The following is a 15,739-nucleotide window of genomic DNA, read 5'->3' on the forward strand; positions in this document are numbered from 1 at the left end:
GTTTTCGTGTTATTTTGAAATCAATTACTGTTTTTGGAAACGCGCCCTAAAGCTATCCAATTTCAACAGTTAAATATAAATATTACCTATCTTAATAAAACATATAAAAACCATCAAAAATAAATAAGCGGCCTTATTACATTTAAAAGCCCAAAACCTCAAACGTAATTAAAAGGATGTTCAGTTCACCAGAAGAAAATCAAACTTTCAGAACGGGTGGCCACTCCGAATTCCCTCACAGCTCCAAGCCCACTATGGTTGGGGATTACCTGCGTGGATGAAAATAAAAGGGGTGAGTTTGGGGAAACTCAGTGTGTAAAATAACCCAACCATAGTCTAAATCAGCTCAACCCATAGAAACAGAATAAGTTGGCCTTAGCCCAGAACAGAAATTCAGAATAAAGCCCATAGGCCCATAAAAGAACAGAATAGATATTGCATGTTTATGCAGAAACCCAACCCAGATTCATCCATAACACCCCCGTACTAGCCTTACACCATGTGGGGAGACTACTCGACCCACCCAACCGCTACACACCACAGAAATCGCAGCGAGGTTGCCAGATATTGTGACGAAGTCACCAGATACAGATATTGTGGCAGAGCCACCAGAACAGATATATGTGGCAGAGCCACCAGATCAGATAATCGTGGCATAGCCACCAGAACAGATATATGTGGCAGAGCCACCAGATCAGATAATTGTGGCATAGCCACCAAGACGCTTCCTCCATAATATAACCCATGTCCCCATGCAACAGATATATAATCATGGCATACATCATACAGAATCAGATCATCATGCTTTTCAGTCAAAATTAACCTTGGGGTATAATGGTAATTTTACACCTAGGGGTATAACAGTAATTTTCCATACATAGGGGTATTATAGTAATTTAGCTGCTTTTAGGGTTTTCATGCATATCCTAACTATTTACGTACTATTAGAACACTTACCGCGCATACTTACCGAATTGGGCCCGTTGGCCCATGAACCCGATCTTTGGCCCATTAAGCCCAAATTATCAAAATGTACGAAATCGCGCGTATTGCAGTTTATTACTTTAGATTACCAAATATACAAACCCAACTATCTTACGAGCATTCGCACACTCGCAAATTCCCAAAATACTGACTTTTCGGCATTTCGGCTTTTGCCAATCTAGTCTATGAGAGGGTGTCAGTTACACACCTGTTTGCGACGATATGCTGACAAGATCCACATACGAACTGCCTACAATTGGATTACTAACACGTTAATCTAACTATTCAAATACAAACTACGTATTAACCCCTTACAATATTCGGCCAACCACACCTACAGATCATAGTAAGCTTATAAGAAATCAATAAGCAACTTATTAACAATTTTTTTTATCAATGTTTACCACATAATCAAAATTTCACTGCAAGCTGTCTTCCTGAGCAACAATCACTAAATCATTTATAACTGGAGCTACAAAACTCTAAATCAAGTGCTGTTAATTTTCCTTACAAATAGACTCATATATCTTCTATCCATAAAATTTTCAGAATTTTTGGTTTAGCCAATCAATACCAGATATTTCTCAAAAATTTCCCATGTTTCACTGTTTGACTAATCTGACCACTCTTCATTACGAATCAAATTTCTCATTGTACAAAATTCAAAATATGTTCTTGTTTATTCCATTTGAAACTAGACTCATTAAGCTTTAATTACATAATTTATTCAGCTTCTAACTCATCTTCCACAATTTATGGTGATTTTCCAAAGTCACGTTACTGCTGCTGTCCCAAGCAGATTTATTACCAAATCACTCTTTCACACCTAACTTGCATGCTTGTTATTTAAACATGTATATCACCAATCAATCATCACATATCTATGATTTTACTTAAGTATAATCTCCATTTCATCATTTTAAAGCACAACATGTTAGCCGATTTTTCCCCTTAGCATCTAAGGCACATGCATGCTCATTTGTTTGGCTCAACTTCACCTATCTTCCATTTTTCATCAAAAGAACATGAAACAACAACCATTTCCTTCATTTTAATTCATGACTAAATGCTCACAACACAACTAAAACCCAAAATATACTTCAAGAGTTAAGGTAGAATCAAGAAGAACTCATGAACATCAAGATAGAAGCAAACTACCATGAAATTACCTTCAATTTTCTTCCCCAAGTGACCGAACATTCAAGAGCTTTCTCCTCTCCTTTCTCTTCTCTAACTTTTGGTTATGATGAACAAAGATAGACAAAACTTTGTTATTTTCACCCCTTTTTCTTTTAATAAAATTTCATATTTCATCCATTTAATTCTTTAATACAAAAGACATGAAATGCCCATCATGGAACATTTACCTAAACCATTATCATAGAACATTTACCTAACCCATTATAATGGAATATTTACCTAATCCATTATCATGGAACATTTACCTAACCCATTATCAATTTGTACCATGAATTATGGATATCAAGTGCTCATATTGTCTACAACAACATGATGGCTGGCCACTTCATGTAAAATGGGAGGTTTGACATGCAAATCATCCTATTTTGCACTACTATTTATTTGGCCACTACAAATTAGCCTATAGCATTTTCCAACATTTTCACATAGGTCCTATTTCATAATTTCACTCACAAATGACAAAATCAAAGCATGAAATTTTGCCAACATTCACAGAATTCCCGAAAATTGGGGCGTTACAACTAGAGGTGTTACACATAACACTTCTATTCCAACTTTCATTCAAAAATTGATGAACATGATCAAAGCCTTTAAAGAGAGAACACAAAATATAAAAGAGAATAATAATAAGATAATACAAATGTTTCCATGCTTGTGTCCTCTTTTATACTTTCACAACTTCAATATAGGAATAGAGATAGGAATAATTATGATGTTGCAACCTTTCTTGACATGAATAGTATTAGTAATGGAAATTACGTACTTATTAACCTTTTACCATGAGGAAACACAATGTTGTGAATCATTCCACCACTTTTGTTGCCATTTCCATTATTTTTATGGTGTATATATAATAATTGCTTATGAGACTTGTTCTTAAGTTTATATTACTAAGAAAAAGCTTCAAAAATTACTTGTGCAAAAAAAAAGTACGAGATTTTTTAAGATTGATCTCAAGCGTCCATAATCTATCTCAAACAAATTTACACATAATAAAAAATCACAAGTCTAACAAAATAACTACTATGCATAATTTACACAATAAAAAATTACAACTATAATAAAGTAACACTTATGCACACAAAACTCAATTTCTACATGTTAAATTAATATTATTAATGGCAAATTTTTTTCAATACAATATTAAGGGTAAAGGATGGGGATAACACAATTCAAGCTCGTGCCAAATAGGTATTTGATAAGTGTTTTAACCACCGCTCCATTCAAATCTAATTTATTTACAACAATTTTAGTTCCTACAAATCTATCCTGCACATAATAAAAAAAATTCCTACAACAACTTTAGTTCCTACAAATTTAGTACAATGCTGGCTGTGAGGTTCGAACTCACGCGCACTTATGTGCAGTAGATCTTAAGTCTACCCCCTTAACCACTCGGGCAAACCAGCTAATGTTTATGCAAAGTACACTCTAATCTTTTATTTCTATTTTATTTATTATGATAATTGTAATTCATTAATATTGCACTTATTATTTTATTTATAATTACTTGCATATTTTTTAAACAAATATTGCATAAAATTGTATGAAAATTATTTTTTTTGTCGAGTAAATGACATTCTAGACCATACATTAATATAGACATTTTCAAAATTAAATGTCATAATAATACTTATATGTGATATAAATTACAAAGTAAAAATAATGGCAATAAAATGATCAATTGTCAAAATCTAATATTGACATTATAATTATTCTAGCAGTGAGAAAGTGTAAAGATACAAAAGAAAGAACGATGTTAATAAAAATTATAAATGCATCATGTATGTACTCTTAGTATGTCTAAAATATTAATTTTGTAAATTCTTATTCATAAAATAGAGATGCTTCACAATATATTATAATGAAATTTGAAATGAAAGTATACTATAAGAGGGGGACGTTTACAAAGATTTATGTTCAAACTTCCATAGTTGCAAAGTTAATTTAATCTTTTTTTTGGTGATCTTATAATATTCTGTAATTTTTTGCTATGGTATATAAAAGTGTTAATCTAAAAAGGTACTTATTAAAATAATTGATAAGTGATATGAATTTATTTTGTGTTACATTTAGTAACTGCTATATTTTTTTTAACCAAAATAAATGCTATATTTATACTTATTCATTGCACATTTCTTTTATACAAATAAATAAAGATTTTGAGGATTTAAATCCCTTTATCATTTATGTTGAAAAGATGTGCAAAAGTGTATATTGTTTAAAATAAATTAAGCATTCGTTGAGGTTATATAATAAAGTTATATTCTGATAATAAGTTCCTAAAGAGCTAATAATACATGTCATTATGAAAATTCTTTAAGAGTTAATATTGCATCTCTTTGTGATGTGCAATCTCGTTGAACATAATATTGTTTTATTTTTTTAGTCTAGAAGATAAATATTTTACTTTAAAACTATTGATGAAAATGGCTTGAGATACTCGTGTATTTGCATGATAGATTATAGATATTCTTCACAAAAAATACATTACACTTACATGATTGACACATGAGAAAGAGATAAATAGTTCTTTAGTCTTGGCATGTTAGACTATCCAAAGTTAGTGATGATGCATGAGTGATTGATGCACGAGTGAAACATGAAGTGGCAACTAATGCAACAACTTTTAAAAATTTGCATGAAGATATTTCTACTCCTTCAAGATCCCGTTGTAAAGGACCTTATTGTTCCACAAGTTACAACTCCCACCTACAAAGTTGTTGATGAGCTAGCATCCGTTGCGCCCCTTGCTAAAATATCTTATTGAGGGGGAGTGTATTGATGCTGCTACTAAGTGAGAGTATGTTGATGTTACAACTAAGAGAGAGTTTCTTCTTTGCCATGCCTTTTGCTGTTGATTCTGTTTCTTCATGATGATGCCTATATTGTATTACTTTGTGTTGTTGATAAAAATTCAGCTTATGGAGACGTTTCTTTAGTTGTAATTGCCCAAAGCTCCTTTGGAATTTTGTCCAAAAAAAGGGAGAATAAGTTGAGTTTTAGGGGGAATTGGAACTTGATGTTGATGATGCTTATGTTACATTCCTTGCTTGATTGGTTATATAGCATTTGGTCAAAAACTCTAAAAGGGGAGATTATTGAGGCAATTTATGAGGAGTGACAAGGAGTAGTGCCCACTGGTGTCTGACGTTGCTTAAATCATAACTTTGCCTTATATGTTGGCATGTTTGACCAAAATATCTTAGTTATTTCTTGCATCTTTTTGAAGATTTTATACAAACAATCTTGTGTTTATTATTAGAGAAGATATTGAATCAAACAAGGTAATTGTTTTTATGAGATTTGGATAGATCATGATGTATTGAAGTTTTCTTATACTACCTTATTGAGAAATAACAAAAAAACCAAATTTGGTTGTAAGAATACTACTTTGCCAACAAAAAAATGGTTCAAGAAATTGTAAAACACACTAAGAGAACCATCAAAACCACTAATTCCTTGCAAAATATAAGAGAAGAACTCTTATTGTGTTCAAATAATGCCCTGGATGATAAAAGAGATATGTACTACTAGTAGACATCGAGATGTCCATTACCAAAAAAGAAAAAAAAAGATAATAAGATTTAATTTTTAGGTATAAGGACTTTATCTCAAACTTTGACAATTATTGAGATTGACAACATATTTTAATCTAAAATCTTAAATCTGAAATATTAATAAGAAAAATATGATGGATCTATTTTTAATACATTTTGTAGATTACCTTTTAATCCCCAAATTGCATATTAGGTGGATATTATGTCCTAAGTATACTAAAACTTGCAACATTTAGGAATTTGTAACAATGTCGATGCCAACTAAATTAATAGTCACTTAATAAGCAAAACATGATAAAAATACATAAAATTTAAGACATGCCAATTGGACAAGGTTAATTGGTTTTGCATTAGCTAACAAGGATAGAGGCAATTTAGGTTTTAAAATTTCTAACCCATTTTAGTTTAGGTTAATTTCCAATTTGGGTTATTTTAGGTTCTAGTCATTTTAAGTATAGGTCATTTCGAGTTTAGATTGTTTTGGGTCTAGTTTATTCAAATTTGAGGCTTGAGTTTTTCGTACATGAGTTATTATGGATTCAAATCATTTTAGGTTTTGGTCAATTCAATTTCAAGAAATTCCAGGTTGCTTGTTCGATTAACTTTAGATTCAGATTATTTCAACCACGAATCATTTCAAATTCAAGTCAATTTTTAATCATTTCAAATTCAAGTCAATTCTTACTTAGGGTCAATTCAAATTCAGGTTGAACAAGTTTAAACTATTAACTTTTTGTAATCCAACTAAATTAAATTGAATCTAAATTTAAAATTATTGAATCAAGTTTTCATATTTTAATCGGAATTGGCAAGTCTAAGATCAAATAAAAAAATAATCATAGAGTTAATGTAATTCTTAATCATTTGACTTAGTAACTAATCCACTTTGATTACAGTACTTTTGTTGTCCACTTTGTTACTTATATGTTTCTCATTGAATTTCATAAAAATCATAATAACATGACATTCCGAAATTGTATTACACTCTCGGATTGAAACTTTTTAGTTAACAAAATATATTAATTTTCCTTAATTTCTTTTAGAATTATGGGGTCAAAAGAGTCAAAATAGACTTGGGTAAGATCCAATAAAAAACCTGTTTCATCTATAGATCCGGGCATATTCGTATTATCCATTGTGACTCCCCACCCTGACCCCATATTTGCCACGTATCATCATCATCATCATCATAAGCCGTTGGATGATAGCTTGTAAATTACCATGATAAGTTTTGCTAAGCCCTAAACAAATGAAAACCAATGAAATCATCCCACGTGTACTAATTAACTATGATTTAGTACACATTAAGAAGTCTAAAAGGATTAATCTTTTCAACCCCCATAAATTAAAAAGCTGCCGATATTATTTTATTTTATCTTTTGAAGCAAAAGCCACGAGCTTTCAAGCCCTTGAAGGATTGTTCTTCCTCCATTGATCTGCAAAAAAAAGCTTTCTTTTTTGTGTTCATCTTCTTAAGGTTTGTCTTTACCCATCCTTTTTTTTGTGGGTGATTACCAAGGATAGGATTTTGGCCTAAAAAAACTAAAGGGATAGTTTCTATTTTAATTTGTTTTTTTTTTTGGTTATGAATTTCTCTTTAATTTTTTTGTGTAAAGGAAACAACTTTCTGATCGGAAAACAAATTTGATGTTTTGGGTTTGGTGTTTTTTTGACTTTGGCCCCATCATGGCTTTTTGATTCTTTGAAATTCATCAAGAACTAAATAAGAAGTGTTTTTGACTTAATTTTGGTTGGTTGTTTTAGCAGGAATGGCAAAGAGTTACTTCAAGCAAGAGCATGATCTTGGTATGTACTGTAAATCTTTTATTTTGTGGTAGATCAGTGTGAATTATGGTAACATTTTTCAAGTTAATGAATTTTCTTTTTGGTTTTGGCTTTAGAGAAGAGGAGGGCTGAGGCTGCTAGGATTAGGGAGAAATACCCTGATAGAATACCAGTAAGGATTGAGCTTTTACCTTCATATATTGTGTATTGCAATAGATTTTGTATATAGTTATAAGAGTTAAACAAAAGAATAACATTTTTTGTTGTGTTTTAAGGTGATTGTGGAGAAGGCAGAGAGAAGTGATATACCAAACATTGACAAGAAAAAGTAAGCATCACTAATCACCATTATCTTGGTTTCATTGCCTTTATATAGTTCTTTATCTCTTGCATTGTATCTTCACCTGGTTTAGTGTTTGTGATGAATTGCTGATATGCATCTGTAGTTAGAATGAAACACGATAAAGGGGTCATATTTGATGGTGTGGAACAGGTTTGATGATGTCAATAATGCTGATGATGTTTAATACTTCTTTGTGGTATCATTGTTTCTGTGTTAATGCTGAAGCTAGTACCTGTTTCCGTGTACCGATTAGTTGCCTTGGACATATGGTGTCATGCAATTGCTTATTTATTTCGATTTGTTGATTTTTCCATTGGGAATCATTGTTTCATTCTTGAAACCCCATTTACATATACCAATTAGTTTGCCTTGGATGTGCAGCGTCATGCAATTGCTTATTTATTTCCATTTGTTTATTTTTTCCATGAGGAATTATAGTTGCATTTTTTAAATTAGTTGCCTTGGACATATGCCGCTATGCAATAGCTAATTTATATCCGTTTGTTGATTTTTCCATTGGGAATCATCGTTTCATTCTTGAAACCCCCATTCTGTATACTGATTAGATGCCTTGGGCTTATGCTGTCATGCAATTGCTTATTTATTTCGATTTGTTGATTTTTCCGTAAGGAATCATCGTTTCATTCTTGAAACCCCATTTCCATATACTGATTAGTTGCCTTGGACATATATCAAAGCTATTTCTCATTGTTTTACACCAATTAGTTGCCTAGGAAGCTTAGGACATATAGAGTCGTGCAATTGCTTGTTATTTTCCATCGAGCACTCTGTCCTAAACTGAATCATGACAGGTACCTTGTCCCAGCCGACTTAACTGTTGGTCAATTTGTATATGTCATTCGTAAAAGGATCAAACTGAGTGCAGAAAAAGCAATATTCATATTTGTTGAAAATGTCCTCCCACCAACTGGTAATCCTATGGAAATTTATAAATCTTTCATTACTTGTTAGCCGATCCAAGGAAGGGCTAAGTCCGTTTATTGGTTTTTTTTAAAGGTGCCATTATGTCTGCCATATACGAAGAGAAGAAGGACGAAGATGGATTTCTTTACGTTACTTATAGTGGGGAGAACACGTTCGGCAATCTGAGTTCGGAGTAGTCTTTGGTAGATTCACCGGGACATTCGTTTTATGTTTTTACTCATATTCCACTGCATTTTATCTACCATCACCATTTCTATTGTCTTTCTGCTGGTAATGTGGTTTTAAAGACCTGATGTACAGTTGCATGCTGTATATAACTTTTTAAAAGATTTCTGCACTATGTTTAAAAATTTCCCTTTGGTCTTATTATCACTTAAGCTTGGTAGATTATAATTAAACCCACAACCAAAAGAATGATTAACTTTACTTGATGGGGTATGAATATAACAATGGTTTTGGCATTGTGCTTAACCAGCCCAACAAAGTTTTGTTACTAGTTTAGCCCATAATTTGGGCTCCTGAATATTATTAAATAAAGAACTTAGGTTCTCAATTTTTTTAATTACAATAATAGCGCAAAATTTAAATAATAAATACGACTAATGCGACTCAAATTTAGGTTATATTTAGGGCGGTGAACGCCCTTTCATCACATTAGGTTTTGGGTTTCTAAATTTTGAGAATATGAGAGAAGACATGGTATGTTTTATTTGGTTTTTGAAAATATTTTTTTATTTTAATATAAAATCTTATTTGAGGCCTAACCTGTGTAGAAAATGAAATTTTTTTTTGTCAAAATTTAAGTTTTAGGTTTAGATTTTTGCTCAAATATTCTCATTTCTCATACGAGTCTTTCGATCCTAGACGGGTGACTTGACTCTTGATTAGGTCTAGTTTAGGCTACAGTAATAGATTTGATATTTAAAAACTATTTAAAAAAGAATATTTTTTAATAGGTTAGTTAATTTAAAGTTAAAAATCTTTATTTTCAATTTTTTATTGTTTTATTAAACATTTTTAGTAAAAAAATAATTAATATGTTATTATTATTTTTAAGGTAAAAACAACTTACTATTTTTTTTTAATTTTCACATTTTCATATTCCAAAAATTATTTTTAAAATTTTTAGTCAAAGACGTCTTCTTTGATAGTTTCTTAAAATCAAACGAAGCCTTAATCTTTCTGTTTCATTTTTTTACTAGTATCAAGAGTAGTATTAAAAGTCTTAATATAACATTTAGTCATTGAATTTTTTTTGGTTCACGTTAGTTTTGAAATTTGATAAATTTTCTCAATTTTAATCTTTGTGATGATGTGACACTTTAATTATTGTGTCACATCACCATTTATTTTTTAAAAAATATTATAATTTTTTAAGTACTGAAGTGTGACAATCTTAGAGTTTCACGTTATCACATATAACTAAAACTAAAAAAAAGTTATCAAAATCTAAAAGTAATATGGACAAAAGAAAATGTAGAAATTAAGTAAATAAAAATGCTAAGTTGAGGAGTAAATGTAGGAGTCTTCATGCTCATAAGATGTAATGTTTCTCTTGGCATAAAGAATGAGCACGTGATCCCATGCAAATGTTGGAGGTTAATTCACGCAATGTATAGTTATATGATTTGAGTATAAATACCGTATGCATGGTTATATATAAGTATATTTATGTTGTACCCATATAGTTATATAATTATATGTCTTCCATGCCATAAGGTATTATAGGACTTTTTATTTTTTATTTTTTTATTATAAAGTCTTCCTTAGGTAAGTGAGTGCTCCCTAATGTATTAGAGAAAGCTTTTTTGTAAGATAGGCAACGTATTGATATCCCAAACATTGTAGCCAAAATTTAGATAATAGGGGATTAAAGTTTTTATACTTAATTTTTGTATCAATACCTTCTTTTTCATGGTACTGATATCTTATGTAAGGGTATCGATACTAAAAGTCAAGGTTAGTTTCCTATCAGGAATAGCTTTAATTAATAGTAGAGCATCTTAAAAGAATTAAAATTACTTTTGGTGTCTCCAGACATCGAGTGTAACATTGCTTGATCAAGATTATTGCTGGTCATGATTAAGGGTATCACATGATAAACAAGGATCATCTCTAATGTAAGAAAAGCACAGTTCTTTTCAATATTAACTTTTTTCCAACTTGTAAATCCTTTAAATATATCCTAACCAGGTCACTCGTTATAGAGCGTCTGTAGTTGGAGAATACTCAAACCATGCAAGAAGAAAATTGAGCAAACCAAGAATACAGGAAACACTTTAGATGCTTTTTTAGGATAACTAGAGTGATGATTTTGATATAAATTTACTCTCAAGTAAGCTTTTCGAGTTTTATTCCGTTGATTAATTGAATATTCTCACATTAATCGATAAAGTAAGACAATAAATTTAAGAAGAGATTGACTAAACGTCTAGGTTTTTGGTTTTTTTCGATTAGCACGTGGGTCATTCATCATATTTATATATTCATAACATGTGCATCTACTTTTTCTATAGATGAACTTGAAGCTAAACTCAAATTTGTAAATGTGATGAATGACTCACATGCTATGAATTGAAAAAAAGGGAAGAAGTTGAAGCCCCAAAGGCATGTGTATCCCTTGATAGTTTCTTGGAGAGTTGAGACAATCAACTAACTTTAAGTTTATATGAGAAGCTAATATTTAAAGAAATAAATTTACATTAACATGTTTATGACTTATATTTATTATAAATTATTAAGTAGTTAATTAAAACCATAAAATTCATTTTAATTTATTTAGTATATATTAAAAAAAATTCAAAAATTATTGGGAGCCAACTTATATACATTAAAAAAAATTGATATTCAAATTTTTTAAAATTGAATTGATGGTCGAATCAATCAGGCTATCAATTTATCGGTTCGACTAGTTTAATTAAAAAATATTAAAAAATTTAGTGATTTAATCAGTTTGTATCGGTTTTCAATCTAATTAGTTCAGTATCATTCTCCAGATCAATACCTCGATCGATTAAGAGGTAAACAGTAACAATGATAAAATACATTGCAGAACATAGATTAAGAGATAAAATAAATGATAGCAACATTGAAAAACATTTGAACTCAGCCATAACCAGCCCCTGGTTTTTCATGTACTAGGGAAACAAGCAAAGCAAAGACCAGTCGGGCAAACTTGGTCTTTGCTGTGATCTTCAACCACCAAATACAATTGTGTCGTAGAAATTGGAGGCAGATGAAAAGTTCTCCTTTGCTGAAAATTTGGGAAAAGAAAAGCTATCTTGGTTTCCACAAGCTTGATTAAATCAAAGAAAGGATTTTGAATTTTCTTACCATGCAATTGCTGTTTATGTTCCTTGTTTAGAACTCAAACCAATGGGCTCCAACATTGTGATTCAAGGACTGGAATTTCTTCTAATGTTGCAAAAGTCCTATACTTTGGTCAAATTGTTTCTTTTGGTCCTCCTACGATTAGTTAGTTGTTAATATTATTAGATATTTTTTCTGTTAATTTATTTGCATTATGAAAGTAGAATGATTAAATTAGGTTAAATTAATATATAGTAAAGGTGTTCATTGGTTGAATTGAATGAGTTTTTCTTTATTGAATTTATATATTGTATTAATATCAGTATCGTTCATGCTTGCTCAAACTTATCATATTTGTAAATGAACAATTCAAGTTTAATAAAAGCCTGTTGATATTATTTTTTTATTTTTCATAAAAATTAATATTTAAATATATATATATTTTACTACAATTTCAAATATTGATAACAAAATTTTAATGTATGCCTTATAATATTATATATGTTATATATTATTGATTTAATATAATATATTACATAATTAAAAAACAAAAGTCAGGCCAGATCGGACATAAATTTTAAATGTTGAAACTCAAGTTTAATCTATATTTCAAATGAATTTATTTATTTATTTTTGTCAAAACTCATTTTGTGAGTATGATATTTTTATCCAAATCCTACTAAATATCAATCAAGATTTTAAATTTAGAGTGAGCGACTAGACCTTTAAACAAAATTAAATTAAATCTTTAATTTAAACAAAAGAGGTAGCAAAAGAAAAATCTTATCTTTATTTTTAGCTTTAAATTTTTTAATATATCAATTAGAACGAGTTTAATGACTTACCCTTCACATTTTATAAATTTATTAACAAAATAAATACTGAAAACTGATTCATATAGATTAAAGTAAAAAAAAAGAACCTTTACCGCTTAATTTTTAATATTATAGAAAATTGGAACGTGTAATAAAAGCATGCCACTAAAAATGGACACTTGGGATCTACCGAAGGACAAAAGTATGGAAACTTGGAGAAGTTGTCTTCCAGAAACAATATTGTTGACTGTAGAAATTAACTGAAAAAAACCCCAATGACACGACATTCTTCTTCTTCTCCGTTCAAACCCTTGTTTTTTACCAGCTATAAATCCCCCCTCAAATGAATCATTCAAAACAATTCAAAGTTAACTTCCAATTCTCATTTTGCAATGCAAATGAATGGTTCTTCTTCTTCTTTTGGTCCAGGTGGTCTAGACTTGGCTCAATCCTTTTTCAAGCCTATCCAAAACGGTGCCCCACCGTCTACCACTAAGTGCCACACCAAAATCTCCGTCGTTGGAGTTGGAAAAGTCGGTATGGCAATAGCCCAAACCATCCTCACTCAGAACTTAGCCGATGAACTTGCCCTTCTCGATGCTAAGCCCGATATGCTCCGTGGGGAAATGCTTGACCTGCAACACGCCGCTGCGTTCCTCCCACGTACTAAGATCAGTGCTTCAGCTGATTACTCCGTGACTGTTGGGTCGGACCTGTGTATTGTTACGGCTGGAGCACGTCAAAAACCTGGTGAGTCCAGGTTGAATCTGTTGCAGAGGAATGTTGCTTTGTTGTCGGATATTATACCTCCGTTGGCGAAGAACTCGCCGGATTCGATTTTGTTGATTGTTTCGAATCCGGTGGATCTTTTAACTTACGTATCGTGGAAACTTTCGGGATTTCCGTCGAACCGAGTCATTGGTTCTGGTACGAACTTGGATTCGTCGAGGTTTCGGTTCTTGATCGCCGATCATTTAGACGTCAATGCTCAGGATGTGCAGGTCAGTTTGGTATTAATTTTCTTATAATCTATGCATCATTATTTGTTGAAAATGGTGGAAGATAAGTTATGTAAGTGTTGTATGTTGGATAGTCAGTCAAACAACTAATAATGAAACGAATTGTCTTTGTGACCGAATTTTTTCCATACTAAGAAGAACTCGAGTGTTTTAAGAAGCTTACCTCATACACATTTTCATAGAGTTGATAGCACCTCAGTTTTATTTTGCAACCAAGGTAGCCCTCTTAAGAAACTTAGACTCTCGGTAGAGTGGAGGGAGTAGGGACAAAACCTCACCATGGTACAATATCTTCTATTGTTAGGATTTATGAATAACTGTTTAAAAATTTGTCTTGAAAAAGTCAAACTCCTATAATAGTGTCATTACACGAAAAAAAAAATTTAAACATTAATATTTTCATAAAAAAAACTTATATTGCAAGTAAGAAATTTAAGAAGAAATGTGAAAACAATTCCCTTAATGCTTTTTAACTTTATTTCTAAGATACAATAAGTTATAAATAATGAAAATTAAAGTTACGAAAATGATATTATCGAGTGTAATATAAATATTATATATTTTTTCATAAAAGTATGTGTCATATAGTATATACATTATGTCAAAAGTTATTTTTTTCCATAGCATAACAATTTTCGATATAAAACTATGTTTTTTTATTTCGAAACTTTTCATTGCGTTATTTCAATAATAAATAAATTCAGATGCAAACAAAAAAAAAATATATATATATATATAAAATATTATTGCACCATCAAACTCGACATTAAGTGCACATATTTTAATTATATATATAAATCCAACGAATAAGCCCACCTATTTAATGGGCTAAACACCAAACTCAATTATCAAAGTTATAATTAATTAATTAATTAAAGTTTTATACTATATATTTCTTAGTAATATGATCATTACAAATTACTAACTATTCGAAATGCTTGTGAAAATATTTGCAGGCCTACATAGTTGGAGAGCATGGAGACAGCTCGGTGGCACTATGGTCGAGCATTAGCATCGGTGGAGTACCGGTTTTAAGCTTCCTAGAGAAACAACAAATCGCCTACGAGAAACAAACCCTTGAGAACATTCACAAAGAAGTTATCGACAGTGCATACGAAGTGATCAATCTCAAAGGCTATACATCTTGGGCAATTGGCTATTCGGTGGCTAATCTAGCTAGAAGCTTGCTTAGAGACCAAAGAAAAATCCACCCAGTTTCAGTCTATGCAAAAGGGTTTTATGGCATCGACGGCGGCGATGTTTTCTTGAGCTTGCCGGCTCATCTCGGTCGAGGTGGTGTCTTGGGTGTCACTAATATCCATTTGACGGATGAAGAAGTGGAAAAGCTTAGGAAATCGGCTGAGACTATACTTGAAGTTCAAAACCAGTTGGGACTTTAAGGAACGATGGAGACTTTAATGGATAAAAGTACGGTGGAAGCCTTTATATCTACTGTTTCTATTTCAAAAATAGGTAAATTAATTCTTATGTTAAATTAAAGAGTAAATTAATCATTTTGTTAAAAATTTCATCTATTTTTATTGTTAAAAACTAGTCCTTATATGTTAATACAAGGCATACGCGACATGTCATAAGTCACTAATTGATTATTCTACTAGCCAAGTCAGTTCTTAATAGTATAAATAGATGAAATTTTTAATAGATTTGACTAATTTGCTCTTTGATTTAACATATACAAATTAATTTGTTCTTTTTTTAATAAAAAAATAAAATACAATTTAACTTTTAGTACATAGACTTCCATAGTAGTTTTACCAA

The 15,739-nt window shown here is 30.9% G+C and overlaps 2 protein-coding genes and 1 non-coding gene across 4 annotated transcripts; 2 read left to right on the forward strand and 1 right to left on the reverse strand.

The window, feature by feature from the left end:
• Positions 1 to 3,510: 3,510 nt before the first annotated feature.
• On the reverse strand, positions 3,511 to 3,593 carry TRNAL-UAA (transfer RNA leucine (anticodon UAA)). The gene has a single exon. It is a non-coding gene; the product is annotated as a tRNA-Leu (tRNA).
• A 3,474-nt stretch (positions 3,594 to 7,067) lies between these two features.
• On the forward strand, positions 7,068 to 9,157 carry LOC121223564 (autophagy-related protein 8f). 2 transcript variants are annotated; one of them, XM_041105295.1, is made up of 6 exons: positions 7,068 to 7,221; positions 7,512 to 7,550; positions 7,646 to 7,701; positions 7,805 to 7,857; positions 8,685 to 8,803; positions 8,890 to 9,157. In XM_041105295.1, the coding sequence occupies exons 2-6, from the start codon at positions 7,514 to 7,516 to the stop codon at positions 8,991 to 8,993; spliced, it is 369 nt and encodes a 122-aa protein (XP_040961229.1). In that variant the 5' UTR covers positions 7,068 to 7,221; positions 7,512 to 7,513; the 3' UTR covers positions 8,994 to 9,157. The 2 variants fall into 2 exon arrangements, with proteins under 2 accessions (XP_040961229.1, XP_040961237.1); XM_041105303.1 differs by having other exon boundaries at positions 7,073 to 7,221; positions 7,509 to 7,550.
• A 4,054-nt stretch (positions 9,158 to 13,211) lies between these two features.
• On the forward strand, positions 13,212 to 15,434 carry LOC121223571 (L-lactate dehydrogenase B). Its single transcript, XM_041105307.1, has 2 exons — positions 13,212 to 13,942; positions 14,917 to 15,434. Exons 1-2 carry the CDS (start codon positions 13,334 to 13,336, stop codon positions 15,358 to 15,360), a joined length of 1,053 nt encoding a protein of 350 aa, XP_040961241.1. The 5' UTR covers positions 13,212 to 13,333; the 3' UTR covers positions 15,361 to 15,434.
• The last annotated feature ends 305 nt before the right edge of the window (positions 15,435 to 15,739 follow it).

The sequence above is a fragment of the Gossypium hirsutum genome, chromosome A03 (assembly GCF_007990345.1).
Source record: "Gossypium hirsutum isolate 1008001.06 chromosome A03, Gossypium_hirsutum_v2.1, whole genome shotgun sequence".
NCBI classification, from domain to species: Eukaryota; Viridiplantae; Streptophyta; class Magnoliopsida; order Malvales; family Malvaceae; genus Gossypium; species Gossypium hirsutum.